Here is a 15,009-nt window from a genome sequence, read left to right as displayed (position 1 = left end):
CGCTTCTGTCTCTAGGGGCCATCACTGAAGCGGCGTCCTAAGTGTTTGTCGTTTTGAGCCTGGGTTTCAGGCTCCCCATCTTGTCTTTGGGGTTGATCCACACTGAGGTGTGCCGGCGCTTGGTGACTCCCTAAGGCTGCGTAGTGTCTGCCCCCTCGTCTGGCTGGGCCCCCATTTGGCCTTCCGCCTAAAGCTGCTCTGCACGGGGGTGGACAAAATTGCATTCAGGTCCTTGCTGGCAGTGCTTTGGGGCCAGATACTTTCGTTCCGGAAAATAATGCACCGTTGATCTGAAATGCACATGTAGCTGTGTCCTGACCATATCTGTGCCCCACCCCAATTGTGCCTTCAGGGCTGGGCTCGGAAGCGCCCATGCGCGGCAGGGAGGTGGGCAGTGCTGTGCCTGGAGGTGCTGCCTGGGTGGCGATGCTGAATCTGCACCGGGGAGGGGAGGCACCCCACCTGCTCCTGCCCGGGGCCCTCCAGGTGGGCGGGCCACGGGTGACCGGCTCGGTGGCAGAGCGTGTCGGCTCCTGCCTCGGTCTCCGCCCTCCTACTCAGGAATTCCCCTGGGACTGGAATTAAGGGCGGCCTTGCGCTGGGAGAGGGGGGGAGGCCTGGGTCCTTCCGGGTCCTGTGCAGCAGTCCGGGCTGAGTGCCCTGGGCCCGTGGCTCGAGCTCCCTGAGTGGCTCTGACAGGAAAAACCGGAGGGGACAGTCATGAGCGTGAAAGGACCCTCGGACCATGCAGGCCCCCAGTGCGCGCTGCACCTCGTCGAGGGGTGGCAGGGCCCCTGGAGGAATGAGGGGGTCCTCGTGGGTGGTGGAAGCGCCCCGCCACGCCCCTCGCATCAGCAGGGAGCACCTGCTCTGGGGAGGGGTCAGGTCAGGGCGGGTGCTGGCTTTCCAGCGGAGGTGGAGGCCCGAGGCTGCAGGTTTGCGGCTGCGCTGGTGCCCAGCCCCATCTCCCGGAATGCTGGCATGGCCCAGAGAGTCTCTCGTTGGACACAGGTACCTGAGCACCAGGTCCACCTTGGGCATGGGCAGAGCGGCCCCTACCGGCAGGCCCAGCAGCTCTCCGGCTGCCAGGCAGGGTGGCCAGACAGGAAGCCCCCACCGAGACCACTCACGCTCCGAGAGGTCAGAGGCTGGGCAGGCGCTTTGGCCCAGAGGAACCTGGAAGGCTTCCTGGATGAAGGGCTAGACGAATGGGTCTTGAAAGAAAAAGTAGGGCAAAGGGGAGGGTATGTGCGACCTGGGGGCTGGGGGAAGCAGCAGGTCAGACGGGGCGGGGGCGCCAGCAGGGGCGCTGTGACCTTGGGCTTGGCTGCCAGGTTTCCTAGGGAGCGGCTGGGTTGAGGGGGTTGGTGAGCAGCTGAACCCATTTGTCCGCTCCGTCTTCATCACTGGGCGTGGCCGGGGACAACTCCTGTCCCCGAAGGCCCTGCAGTGGCACCGGGGTCTGCTGTGTTCTGGCCAAGCCAGGGGGCTGTGTCCACCACCTTCCCGGGGTCGACAGGCCAGCGTGGGGCCTTTGTGAGGAACCTGCTGAGAGGGCCCTGGGACTGCAGCCCCCGCTTCTGCTATTCTAGAATATCCTGGGCAGACGCAGCAGAGGGGGCGGCACCGGTCCATCTCCTGGGCTGCTCCCAGCCCAGAGGTTGGGTGGTCAGGCAAGGGAGATGGGAGAGCCATACGGAGCTCGTGTTCCCGGGGCCTCCTGTCAGGGACGGGTCTGCAGCGTCTCGAGTGAGCGCCCTCCGCAGCCTGGCCTGGGCCGAAGATGAGTGAGCTGCACGGAGCTTGCCCTGGTGGGCGAGGCTTCCGAGGGACACCTCACTCCCAGGCCCCGAAAGGACCCCCGCCCCCCGCCCTACAGCAGGGCCTGGGCTCACGGGCAGAGCAGACACCCCTTAATCCTCAGTTTATTCTGAGGCCTCAGTGTGAGCTGTGGACCCTGAAGCACTGTGGGAAGGCCAGTGGGAAGGGGGCCTGGCCCCTCAGCCAGAGCTGGGTCCAGGCCCACATCCAGGGGGGCCCACTGCCTCACCAGGGCAGCCTCCAAGGCCAGTGCCCACTGGCAGGGTGGCCTGCTCAGGGGTCTCCGAGCAGAAAGCAGGCCGCAGGGAGCAGCCTTGTGAGCTGCCTGGGGGAGCACCCTTGCTCCGGACCTTGGGTGCTGTGGGCTGCCTTCGAGAGGCTACTCTGCTGAGAGCTGCCTGTCCAGCAGGTCTCTGTGCAGGCCAGCCCAGGGGCGTCCCGGGCGTGCGGCGCTGCAGGGAACGGGGCCTTGGTGGGCAGGCCCTGCAGTGGGTCTGGCTTGTGCTGTGGCAGCGGGGACCAGGGCTGGGGCTGCAGGGAGTGGCGGGGACGGGGGAGAGCCAGCCACAGTAACCGCCTAGGCGTGTGGGAGGGGGACCCAGGAGGAGGTGGGGACTGGGCCGGAGCAGGGGGTGGCCAGGCGGGGGGCCTTATATTTCGCAGGGGAAGCAGACAGGACGCTAGGATGCAGACCAGAATCGCCGACTCAAGACTAGGGGCGGGTAGAGTGCGAGTGGCTGATGGTGGCCTTTGAGCGCCCAGCGTAGGGCTCTAGTCGTTGTCATGGGGAGAGGGGGCTTGCTGGCGGGGGGCTGCCATGCTCCTTGGGGAGCGAGCTGGCGCCCCCCCCCCCTCCACCTCGCATCCCCATGCCTGGAGGAGCCCCGTGGGGCAAGAGCCAGGCGGAGGCCCGGGCCGCGGGAAGCTCTGGGGCTGAGTGAGGCCGCTGCGGCTTCCGGGGGAAGGGGGCGGTGCGGCGCGCGGCGGGGCGGGGGCTGCGGGAGGAGGCGGCGCCGAGCGGGGAGCCGCGGTCCCGGACCGTGCGCGCCCGTGCTGCGCGGGGCTGCGCGGGGCGGCGGCCGCCAGTGCGTCTCACTCTGCCGCGCTTCCGCTCGGCCGCCTCTCCCGGGTGGACCCCAGACCTCCACGCACCAGCGCCCGGAGTCGCACGCCGCCTGCCGGGACCGCCGCCGCCGAAAAGGGGGTTCGGGCTAAGCCCGGGGGCTGGCATCCAAGCGCGGGGACCCGCCGGCGCCCTGCACCGTCTCCGTCTCCGTCGCCCGCCTCCCTCCGGACTTCCATCCCCGGGCGCGTCACCCCCACCCTTCCTACTGGTCCTCCTCGCCGCTCACTCCGCTGCCTCCATCACCGTCGCCCAGACCCCACCTTCAGTCCGGCCTACCCCACCTTCGCCCCCAGCGCAAGCCCCTCGCCGTCTCCGTGTGCGCCCCATCGGGCCCCGTCCTCACCGCGCCCATCCGTCCCCCAACTTCGCCCCGTTCCCACGGCCCTCCCCGCTGCCTCCTCGCCACCCCTCCCGGCTCCTGCCGCAGCCCCCTCCTGCAGCAAGCCCCCCTTCCTCCTCCATCAGGCCCGTTTCCCTCGCCTTCGCTCTCCGTAGCCCCCGTGCGCGCCCCGCCTGCCGCCCCCAGCCAGGCCCGCCTCGCCCACTGCGGCAAGCCCCTTCCCCGCCAATCGCAGCGCCCCCGGCCCCCCTCCTGCAGCGCGGCCCCCCTCCCCTCGGCGCTGCCGCGCCCACTGCGCCAGCGCCCGCTCCTCGCTGCGCCAGGAGCGCGGCCGCCTCTCCAGACCGCGCCGGCTGCGGCTCCGCGCGTGCGGCCCTCTGTCCCTGGCCGGCGGCCGCTGAAGCCCTGGCGCTCGGCCTTTGTCCCGCCGCCCGCGCTACCGCCCCACCGCCCCGCGGCAGCGGGGTCCCGGACGGGCCGGAGGCACGGACCCCTCCCGCCCGGCGCCGGGGTGTCGCACACCCCTGGGTTTCAGGTTCCCGCCGGTGACGGAGGCGCGGCGGCGGCGGGTGCGGGCCGGCTCGGTGATGCTGGCAGGTGGCCGGAATGGTGGAGGGGCTTGGGGCCGGCGGTGAGGTGCTCCGAGGGGGATAGGGGAGCGGGGCGGGGGCGGTTGCGGGGTCTGTTGCCGCGTTAGGAACCGGGGAGGGTGGCGGTTGAAAAGCCCTGTCCGCGGTGGGTCTGTGGCTGGCCCCCGGGTGGACCCCAGCCCTCAGGGCTGACCCTGCCGCAGGCGGAAGCCAGGGACAGACGCCTCTCCAGTGGGAGGTGGGGCGGGGTGAGGAGATGCAAAAAGGCGGCCTGGGGCTACCATGGTGGGCAGTGCCCAGGGGACCCGGGGTGGCTTGTCCGGTGTTTCCCCACCACGTCCAGGCTGGTGGACGTGCCCCGGGGGGTCCTGCAGCCCATCGGAGCAGGAGTGGGCACGGACAGTCGTCCAGAGAAGGGTCTGCAGCTCCGGGAAAGGCTCTGCCCACCCCGCCCCTCTGCAGGAGGCCCGCGGGGTCCAGGGCAGAGTGGAAGGGCGGGGTGGCCAGGGCCCCTCCCTGCTCTTCAGCCCCAGCCTCCCCTCTGGTGTTTGGGGGCCCCAGTGCCCGGAGCTGCCCGCATAACTGTGTTCCGAGGGGTCTGGGGAGGCTGGCTGTCCCACTGAATCAGCCAGCACATCCTGGAGGTGGCTGGGGGAGCTGGTGCCTAGCACCCGATCGTGCCTTCAGACGCTGGTGCTGCAGGCGGTCTGCGTGCTCCCGTGTGAGGCGCAGAAGCTTCTGGAAAGACGGGCTTGGCCTGGCGCCATCTTCCCGCTGCAGTCTCCTTGGGAGGGCTCCCAGGCACCAGTCAGGACTGCTGGGCTGGGCTGGCACAGATACACGCTCTGTCCAGCCTAGGAGGTGAGGACCACTGCTGGCATGGGGTCTTGGGCTCCAGTGCTGGGGTCACAGAGCTGGTGGGGGTGAGGAGGGCTGTGGGCGTGTGCACAGGTGGCAGGAGGCGTGAGCCTCAAAGACGTCTGAGCCGTAGTGATGGGACCTAGCACCAAGGAGTCTGGGGGCACTCTGGGAGGTCAGAATATGGGGGGGCGGCTACGTAGTCTGCTTGCTGTCAGCAAGGGGAGGACCTGCTGTGGGGTCAGGAAGCGAGTGTGGGTGTTTCAACCTGGGGAGGGCAGCGGGGGCACTCGGAAACGTGGGGGTGGGGCACAGAGGTGAGGGAGAAAACCCAGCATGAAACGGTCCTCCCCTCTCACACCCCCCAAAAACCTGGATCGTGAAAGGAGGTGTCACAAAGAGGAAAGGGAGAATTCTAGAAGGATCTAGGTGGCTGTCGAAGGAGCAGCAGCTGCTGAGAAAAACAGGAGGGGCCGTTGTGGATTAGCCTGGAGTGTGGGGTCAGTGCAGGTGGGAGGGGTCAGCGGGCAGAGGGGGCAAGCTGATGCCTTCCACTGGGGATGGGAGGGGGTCGGAAGGGGGAAAGCGGTGATGAGAGGGGTGGACTGGGCAGCTCTAAGGTGGACGGGAAGCCAGCCGCGCCCCCACCTGGCCCAAGGACCCCTCCCCACCCTCCAGCCATTTAGCCGAGGTGGGGTTTGGGGATGGAGATTTGAAATGATGGGAAGAGAATTGCATCTGTCTGCCTTGCACACCTCCAGGGACCCGGAGCTCATGCCCTCCTCACACCGGCAGACCCCCCCGGCCCCCCCCCCATTTGGCCAAGATGGGGGAGCAGGCCTGCTGTGCAGGAAGGCGCCCTGCAGAGTCTGCCCTCTGCCCGGCAGGTGTCCCGACCCACAGGTGACGCCGGGGCACGGGCCCTGACCACCGGCCACCACGTCCGCCCCGCAGCGGCTCAGGGCGCCTCGGCCCAGCCCGCCCGGGGCCCCAGGCCGGCGCCCAGGCTCTGGCTCCGTGTCTTCACTCCCGTGTGTGTCCACCGAGGGAGGGAGGGACGGGGGCTGTGCTGGGGCGGCCGGGAGAGCGCAGGCGCCCGGGCGGCTGGACGAGGTGGCAGGGCAGAGGCCAGGGCCGGCAGCTCCCTCCCAGCTGTGGGCGGTGCCCAGGAGCCCCTCCAAGCCCACCCAGAGGGGGCTTCCTGTGTGTCCTGGATCAGGGGTCGGGGGAGGGGTCGGGTTCACCAGGGGATTAGGAAGGTTGGGGAGGGAGACAGCCTTGCCAGCCTGGGACACCGCCCCCAAAACCCACCCCATGGCGCAAGTGCTTAGGTGCTGGCAGCTTGCAGCCCCCTGCCCACCCACCACTGCCTGGCCCCTGCCGCCCGCCCCCAGCTCACCCCCCACGGGGCTGGTGGTCACAGGCAGCAGGGGAGGCGTGCTCCTGGCTCGTCGTTGGCAGGGAGGCTCAGGCCCGTCTGACTGGGTGCACAGCCTCCGGCACCCGGGAGACGGCCAGTCTCTGCCAGCTGGCCTCAAGGAGACCCCAGGCTCGCTGTCCTGCACCCTCCCCACCCCACCCCCGCTGTGAAGGGCCAGGCCAAGGTCACAGTCAGCAACAGCCAAGAGGAGGAGGAATCCGAGGAATCGGGCGCCTCCTCTGGTTCCAGCCCCCCTGCCGGGTGGTGCCTGCTCACCCCCACCCCACTCCTGCCCCAGAAGCTCTGCTGGTCAGACCAGGTGCCCAGGCCCCCGACCCCAGCCCCACATGGCCTCCATCCAGGCCGGACTCCTGAGACCACTCCACTCTGCCCACCCCAGGCCGGCACAGGAGGGATTCTCCTCTTGCACTGCTCAGACAGGAACTGTGGCCTGTGCGGGGTGGACCATGGCAGGCTGGGAGCCGGGGGAGGGCTGAGGCAGCTCAGTGGGTGTGGGGCCTGAAATCGGGCAGCCTGAGCCACTTGGCCCTTCACTGTGTAACTTTGGACACGAAACCTAACCTCAGCCAGCCTGTTTCCTGGTCTGCAAAGTGGGTTCACAGCACGCACTCAAAACCCAGACCCCGGCACATTTTGAAAGGTGTGCCCTGCACCACAGGGGCCACCGGGCCAGCCTCAGTGCTGCCCTGGCACTGCCGCGAGCTGGGCCACCGGGAGCCAGGGCGTGGGCAGCAGCAGGGGGCGGTGGGGGCCCCGAGGGGCCTCGGTGTGTCCTGCTGAGCGGGGCGGGGCTCACAGCAGGGCCCCATTGCACGTGCTTGTGCTTCCCGCTTGTCCTGACGAGAGGCCCCTGCCGCTGGCCAGCCCAGAGCTGTGGGTGGGCAGCCCCCCAGCCTGCAGGGCTGCCCGCCCTCGGTGGGCCGGCGCCCCGAGGTGCTGTGGCGGAGGCTGGGGCTGTCCTGCCCCTCAGGGGTCCTCTCGTCCCCCTGCCCTCAGCCTGGACACAGGGGAGGGCTGCCAGCAGTCCTGGACGCCCCTCGCCCTCCTCCATGAACCTGGATTCTGGCGGGGCCCCCCGCACCCACAGGCCCTGCGGCCTCTGTGCTGAGTTCAGGAGTTGAGCTGAGCTGCTCCGGGCGCCTGGGACACCTCTTCACGTGGATGGGGGCAGGGAGGGGGGCTGGGAGCGGCACCCCACACCCCTGCCCTGGCTCTCAGCCTCCCCACCCCCAGGGGCCTGGGGGATGAATTCTGCTGAGGGCAGCGCAGCCCCTGTGGGGCCCAGGCCCTTCCTGGGCCTGCCTCCCCCAGGCGGGCCCCCACCCCCACTGTGCCCCCTCCCGGGGCCAGCCCCCCCACCCCCTGCTCTCCCTCACGCCAGCCCCTCCCCACAGGCGAGCATCTGCGAATCTGCCCCCAGGGCTACACCTGCTGCACGAGCGAGATGGAGGGGAACCTGGCCAACCGCAGCCGTGCTGAGCTGGAGACAGCGCTCCTGGAGGGCAGCCGGGCGCTGCAAGCCACGCTGGCCGCCCAGCAGCGGGGCTTTGACGGTGAGCAGGCTCGGGGGCCGCAGACACTCTTGGCAGGGGTGGGCCAGAGCAGGGCGTTAGCAGATAGCCTGCAGGCCTCTTCATCTGCTCAAGGAGCCAGCATGTCTGTCCCGTCAGCCCTCCAGAGGGGATCCTCCGCCTTCAGGTGGCTCCCCGGCACCCAGAGCTCTCCCAGCGTCTGCCAGGGACTGGCCTGAGGCGGGCCACCAGGCTCTGGAGCCGGGAGCTCTGCGTGAGGACCACAGGGCGCGGCGAGCGGGGGGCCCATGGCGTGGTCCCGGTGTCTCCGGGGCAGCCGTGTGTGGGTCAGCGGTTCCCTCCAGGCTTGGCCGTCATGTCTGGGCCCAGAGCGAGGAGTGGTGGGACCACTTGGTGACATTACAGTGGGCCCCTCGGAGGGGGCGGCGGCAGGGGCCCCCGGAAGCGACTGAGCTGCTGTCAGAGCCTGCACGTCACCCACTCAGGACACTCATCTGAGTTAAAAGCGGTTCTTCACCCGCTTCCAGTCCCACCTGGGCCCCCCACCCCTCTGCGTGCCACCTCCCACCCCAGCCCCACCTGCACCTGGTCCGGCCACCCTAGGTCTCCCCAGCAGCCCTCCCCAGGCTGCCTGGTGCAGGGGGCCCTGGTCTGAAGCACTCCAGGCCCTGAGCCCAGCGGGCCCACGCTGGCTGTGTTCCAGGACACAGCTCTCAGGCCGCAGCCACCAGGGCCGTGATCTCCTGAGGATGGGGGGCGGGGCAGGGGGCCAGGCGTGGGCATGGTGGCCCCACGACCACCCTGTGTGCTGCTGGGCTGGTCGTGAGCTGCAGACAGCCTGTCTGGAGGCCGGGCTAGGGTGGGGACCAGGCCCCGAAGGGTACAGGAATATGGACCGGCTGCTTCCTCCCACAGCCCCCACCCAGCCAGGGCTGCGCCAGGGTCTCCTGCCCAAGGCCCTGGGTGGGGCGGGTGTGGGCACTGGTCTGGGGGCCACAAGCCTGACATCTCCACAGCCTCAGAGCAGAGCTGAGCTGGCATGGACACCCGAGGGTGGGCCTGGGTGGGGAGAGGTGCCCACAGCTTGTGAGGATGCATCTGCGTGGGTGGGCGGTGTGCCCTGTCCCCTGCAGTCTCCCTGCTGAGAGGAGGATGATGTGGGGGCCCCGGTTCTCAGCACATAGGACAGAAGCATTTTCCCCAAACCCCCGACACTCACCCCGCACCTCCATGGCCCTGTCTGGACTCTGGACATGTCCTGAGGGCTGCAGGGGGCCCTCTCCAGACCACCTGGCAGGTCAGCTTCCAGAACCAGACGGAGCACCGCGCAGAGAGGCGGGAGGGCAGGAAGCCCAGGAGAGCCCCAGAGACCGCGGGGTGGAGAATGGACAGAGACACACAGTGGGGGACTCAAGACTCCCCAGGATGGGGGGCTGGCTGGGTGACAGTGGAGGGAGGAAGGAGAGCTGCTGGGAAGGAGAGCAGGTGAGGGGCGCCCAGGGCCCTCCCCCTGTAGGTCCCACCCCAACTCTGCACCTTCCTGCCCTCGGAAGCAGTCCCTTGTAGGTGCTCGCGTGGGGCTCAGGTCAGAAATAGACGCTGGACACTGCAGTCCCCAGGCCAGGAGGGCGAGTGCTCAGGACGCCATGGGGGCCGGCATCCAGGGCCCCCACAGGTTCTGATGGCTCAGAGCACCGGGGGTGGGGGGGGGTCACCGGCGGAGCCCGCAGGAGTGCTGGTCAGGGCTGCCGCAGCACGTGGGGTGGGCAGGGGGCCCCGGAAGGCCTCACGCCCACCTCCCCCCGCGCCCAGATCACTTCCAGCGCCTGTTGAACGACTCAGAGCGCGCGCTGCAGGAGGCCTTCCCGGGCGCCTTCGGAGAGCTGTACACGCAGAATGCCAAGGCCTTCCGCGACCTGTACGCCGAGCTGCGCCTCTACTACGGCGGCGCCAACCTGCACCTCCAGGAGACGCTGGCCGAGTTCTGGGCGCGCCTGCTCGAGCGCCTCTTCCGGCAGCTGCACCCGCAGCTGCTGCTGCCTGACGACTACCTGGACTGCCTGGGCAAGCAGGCCGAGCCGCTGCGGCCCTTCGGCGAGGCCCCCCGCGAGCTGCGCCTGCGCGCCACCCGCGCCTTCGTGGCGGCGCGCGCCTTCGTGCAGGGCCTGGGCGTGGCCGGCGACGTGGTGCGCAAGGTGGCCAAGGTGCGCGCCGCGGCCCCGCCCCTGCCCGAGGGAGCGTTGTGGGACCCGGGTGGTCGGAGCGGGAAGGGGAGGGGCCTGGGACTGGACGCCCCGGGGGCTCCAGGGGTCGGGTGGACCGGACGTGAGAGGGCTGCTCGCTCCTAGGCGGAGCGGCAGAGTGAGGTGGCGACGGGGGAGGGCATAAGCGTCAGGCCCCTACGGGGCTGGGCAGGACCCACCTCTCCACCCCCACCTCCCCAGCGAGGGCCCTCGGTAAGTCGCCCCGGCCTCGGTGCCCTCGTCTGACGGCGGGCAGTGTTCCCGCTTCCCTGGGGAGGTGTCGTGACCGCAGTGTTCCCGGCGGAGTCCCAGCAAGGCGACCGGCCTGGTTGGACTGAGCGCGCCCCGCCCCCGCCCCTGCCAGGCCGCAGGCCTGCTTGGCCGTCTGGGAGGACGCAGGGCCCCAGAAAAGGCCCCGCCACGGTGGGGCAGGCCTGGGCACCCTGGCTCCCGCCCGGGGCTCCCGCCGGGGGTGATCGCGTGCTGCGGCTCCGGGGTGAGACTGCCTTGGCCCTGCAGGTGCCCCTGAGCCCCGAGTGCTCGCGGGCCGTCATGAAGCTGGTGTACTGCGCCCACTGCCTGGGGGTGCCCGGCGCCCGGCCCTGCCCCGACTACTGCCGCAACGTGCTCAAGGGCTGCCTAGCCAACCAGGCCGACCTGGACGCCGAGTGGAGGAACCTTCTGGGTGAGCCCCCACTGCCGCGACTGCCCTCAGGGGCCTGGCCCCCAGAGCGGGTGGTCCCCGAGGCTGGGGGGCAGGGTTCCCTCTGAGTCTCCCAAAGGAAGGTGCCATGGCCAGCTGCCCGGAGGGCGCCCTGGGGGCCAGGTTCCTGTCCTTGCCCACTGAGCGAGCATGCCGAGGTGTACACGTGAGACGCACGCAGGGCGACCCACGCCTGAATTACCGTGGGCGTTGCTGCCAGGGGGTGAGCCGGCTGGCATGTGCAGACTTGAGGTGGGTCTCCAGACACACGCGCCAACATGCCTGCAATTGCGTGTGCATCTGCTCGTGTGAGGTGAGCCAGCACGCATCCGTATCGACCCCCGTGGTGACACAGGCCAGCACACATACACACCGAAACACACACTAACGTGGACGTGTGATGGCGTGAGGCAAACGTCGTGAGACTGAGGCGACGTGTGCACACAGTGGGCCAGGTGTGTGTGTATGTGCCGACGGGTGTAAGCTTAGACACACGTGCTCAGCCTGTACACACATGCCAGCACACACCGGAGCTCACGTGTAGGTGGGTTGGCCTGCAGTGAGCAGACACACAGAAATACTGCGGGCTGACATGCCTGTGCGTAGCACAGCCATGGGCCAGCGTTCGGCCATGCAAAGTACCCCGTGTTTCTGTTCACGCTGGCCAGACTCCATGGTGCTCATCACGGACAAGTTCTGGGGCCCGTCGGGTGCGGAGAGTGTCATCGGCGGCGTGCACTACTGGCTGGCAGAGGCCGTCAACGCCCTCCAGGACAACAGTGACACACTCACGGCCAAGGTGCGGCGGGGGGGGGAGCAGGGGGCAGGGGGGGCCCGGATGCGGCCTCGCGCCCGTCAGGACCCCTGCGTGCTCCCCTAGGTCATCCAGGGCTGCGGGAACCCCAAGGTGAACCCCCAGGGCCCTGGCCCCAAGGAGAAGTGGCCCCGGGGCAAGCTGGCGCTGCAGGAGAGGCCGCCCGCCGGCACGCTGCAGAAGCTGGTGAGTGGCCTCTGCTGGGCGGGCCCAGGGTGGAGAGGGCAGGGCAGGCTGGGGGGTGCGTCTGGTGGCCTGACCACTGCCCGCAGGTCTCCGAAGCCAAGGCACAGCTCCGAGACGCTCAAGACTTCTGGATCAGCCTCCCGGGGACGCTGTGCAGCGAGAAGCTGGCCATGAGCTCAGCCAGTGACGAGCGCTGCTGGAATGGGATGGCCAAGGGCCGGTGAGTGTCCCGCCGTTCTGGCCCCTCAGCTTGTCCGTGGCCCCGGGTGTGTCTTGCCCTGCACCAAGTCTGATGTGGGACACCCCGCGGGACCCAGAGCCGGGACGAGGGCCAGGTCCCCACCGCGCACACACGCTCAGTGCTTCCACGCTCTGCTGCAGGGGCCTGTGTGGGCTCCTGGCAGCCCTTGAAGGCCTCGGGAGATGGGGAGGGGGGTCTCGGACTTGCCACTACCCTGACTGGAGGAGCGAGGGCTGGATGGGTGTTGCTGGGGCCAGGCCCCTTTGTGGGGAGCAGGACAGTGACCCAGGGCTTGTCTTTCTGGTCTCCAGGTACCTCCCCGAGGTGATGGGTGATGGCCTGGCCAATCAGATCAACAACCCCGAGGTGGAGGTGGACATCACCAAGCCGGACATGACCATCCGCCAGCAGATCATGCAGCTGAAGATCATGACCAACCGCCTGCGCGGCGCCTACAGCGGCAACGACCTGGACTTCCAGGACGCCAGTGAGGGCGGGCAGGGGGTCGGCAACGATCTGGGCCTCCAGGACGCCAGTGAGGGCGGGCGGGGGGTGGGCAATGACCTGGGCCTCCAGGACGCCAGTGAGGGCAGGCAGGGGGTCGGCAACAACCTGGGCCTCCAGGACGCCAGTGAGGGCGGGCGGGGGGTGGGCAACGACCTGGGCCTCCAGGACGCCAGTGAGGGTGGGCAGGGGGGTGGGCAACGACCTGGGCTTCCAGGATGCCAGTGAGGGCGGGCGGGGGAGTGGACAACGACCTGGGCCTCCAGGACGCCAGTGAGGGCACCCGGGGTGGGGGTACCAGGGAGCCCCAGCTGGGAAAGGGTGCAGGGTCGGGGGAGGCCCTAGATAGGGAAAGGTGGGCGGGGGGGGGGCCCCACCCCGGGGCCCAGGTGGCTCTGAAGGCCCGGCTGCTGCCCAACTGTGGTCCCGATCCCCCACCCTGTTTCCAGGACGGCTGTGAGCCAGCCAGCACGTCCGCCCAGCCTCGGCAGGCTCCAGGAACTGCCGTCCCCAGCGCGGGAGGCCCAGGCAGAGGGTCGCGGCCCTCAGGGTCCCCTAGAACCTCCTCCCCTCTCCTCCCCAGGCGACGATGGCAGCGGCTCAGGCAGCGGCGAGGGCTGCCCGGACGAAGTGTGCGGCCGGAAGGTCGGCAGGAAGAGCGCCAGCTCGCGGACGCCGCTGACGCATGCCCTCCCGGGGCTGTCGGAGCGAGAAGGCCAGCAGACCTCGGCCGCGGCCCGCCCCCTGCCCCACACCAGCCCCTTGCTGCTCCTGGGGCTCGCCCTGGCCCTTCCGGCAGCCGCTCCCCGGGGGCGGTAACTGTCTCAGCACCCGGGACCGTGGCCAAGGACTGACTTTGCCAAAACCCGCAGCAGACGATATTTAACTCCCTGGGCCGGGAGGCCCCGAAGCAGGACAGGAGGGGTCGCTGAGGGACCCGGCTTGTGACTGTGCTGGGGGCAGGGTGGGGGGCTTCGCCCAGCCCCCCGAGCTTTTACTTTTGTACGGGGCCCTCAGGTCAGCCGGGGACGGTGTGCCCCAAAAGCCATGCGTTTCAGAGACCTCGAGGTGCCGCTGGCCGTCTCTCCCCCAAACCCCTGCGGCACCGGGGCGAGTGAGGAGGCCGCCTGACCGGTGTCCGGCTAAGTGCGGGCTATGCCCTCCTCCCCCGCCACCGAACACCTGGGGCTCAGGTGTCTGAAAGCCACGCCCAGTCCTCAGGCCCAAGAACCCCCCAGAGGGTGTCAGGGTTCCCACCAGCGGGCGAGCGGGGCCTTTGGGATTATGCATGAGCCCTGACCCCACCCCCAGGACCCCGTGGGGGCCCCCTCTCAGCAAGAGCACTGGGCTGCCCTCCTGGCTGCCCGCACGGGGACCTCCAGAGACGCCGCCTGCCCCCCCCCTTCCCCACCCCCACCCAGACCAGGGCCACGTCCCAGCTCAGGACGACGCGGACCAGGGCCACAGCCGACCCCTGGCCACGGGGATGCTGGGTGGCTGGGGAAATCTGAGCTCAGGGCCAGTGAGACCCGGCGCCCACACCAAGGGCCTTCCCTTCCCTGACCTTGCCGGCCGCAGGCCAGGGCGCTCGACAGTTAAGGGCTTTCCTAGCCGCACCTCCTCAACAGGCCCCTCCCGCCCTTCTCACCCAGAGCTGCCTTCTCGGCCCCTCCCCGGAAGCTTCTGAGGGTCCCAGGTGACCTTCCGCGGCCCGGGGTCTCTGCAGGCTCCTCCGCGAGCCGAGGCCCGCCCTCCGAAGCCCCGTCCACTGCAGGGTCTGGGGAGGGGCCGCTCCCTGCCAGAGAGGGCTCGGGCAGGGCAGGGTGGTCTTAAGGGTCGGGGATGCTGAGCCACGTAGCCACGCCAACCTCCTGACCAGCCCCTGGGCCCGGAGAAGGCTGCTTCCTGCCGCTTTGCTTTTTCTCACCGGGTGGAGGGCTTCCGGGCTCTGGGACACACGGGGTCCGGGGCTGCTCACACAAACACGCCAACCCTATCAGAACCTTGTGCCAGGGCGGGGTCAGGCCAGGGCCTCCCTGCCTGCAGGTGTGGGCCAGCTGGACTCTCGGCCCGGGGCAGCATCGCCGTGTGCCCAGACGGCCACCCCGGCCCGCCCTCGGCCCGCCCTCCCTCCGTCTCTGGACGGGGCGGCCCTGTGTGGTCAGCGGCCGGGCCGGCCGTGTCTTGGGCCGCACGGCGCCCGCAGGCGACCTGTGTGCTTCGAGCCCTCGTGTGAATAAAAGGCTGGAGGCCGCGCGTCACTGCAGTGATCTTGCTGTGCCCCGCCTGGCAGCAGGTGTGTGCTTGGGCGTGCCTGGCACGCTGGGACCGTTGGGGAGGTGAGGGTGGGCTTGCACACGGGTCCCACCTGGTGGGGTGGCCCACGGCTGGAGAGTGCCCATCCTGCCCCCGGCCCAGGTCCTCCTGCCATCCACCCTCCCTCTCCCCGCTCTGGACGCACACATCTGGGCACATCCAGGAAACTTCCCACTACCAGTTCCTGCCAAGCAGCCTCAGAGATACTCTGGAGGCCGCAGCGTGGGGGGACTAGCATCATCCCGTAGCTGGGCCTGGCCTGACATCTTGATGGTTTCATCAGCCCCCAGCGCC

At 69.6% G+C, this 15,009-nt stretch overlaps 1 protein-coding gene across 2 annotated transcripts in view; it reads left to right on the top strand.

The window, feature by feature from the left end:
* The window catches only part of GPC1 (glypican 1), a 28,066-nt gene extending 13,406 nt beyond the window's left edge, over positions 1–14,660 (top strand). The window contains exons 2-9 of one of the 2 annotated variants that reach the window (XM_027967025.3): positions 7,571–7,729; positions 9,521–9,912; positions 10,471–10,636; positions 11,323–11,453; positions 11,535–11,654; positions 11,741–11,874; positions 12,207–12,382; positions 12,983–14,660. In XM_027967025.3, the coding sequence (XP_027822826.1) occupies positions 7,571–7,729; positions 9,521–9,912; positions 10,471–10,636; positions 11,323–11,453; positions 11,535–11,654; positions 11,741–11,874; positions 12,207–12,382; positions 12,983–13,218 (1,514 nt within the window). In that variant the 3' untranslated portion in view covers positions 13,219–14,660. Of the gene's footprint in view, positions 1–7,570; positions 7,730–9,520; positions 9,913–10,470; positions 10,637–11,322; positions 11,454–11,534; positions 11,655–11,740; positions 11,875–12,206; positions 12,389–12,982 lie in introns of both variants that reach the window. The other variant, XM_042239689.2, reaches the window with a different exon arrangement.
* The last annotated feature ends 349 nt before the right edge of the window (positions 14,661–15,009 follow it).

Source organism: Ovis aries, chromosome 1, assembly GCF_016772045.2.
Source record: "Ovis aries strain OAR_USU_Benz2616 breed Rambouillet chromosome 1, ARS-UI_Ramb_v3.0, whole genome shotgun sequence".
Lineage (NCBI taxonomy): Eukaryota > Metazoa > Chordata > Mammalia > Artiodactyla > Bovidae > Ovis > Ovis aries.
The sequence above is the reverse complement of the archived record's forward strand: the minus strand, read 5'-3'. Positions and strand labels throughout refer to the sequence as shown.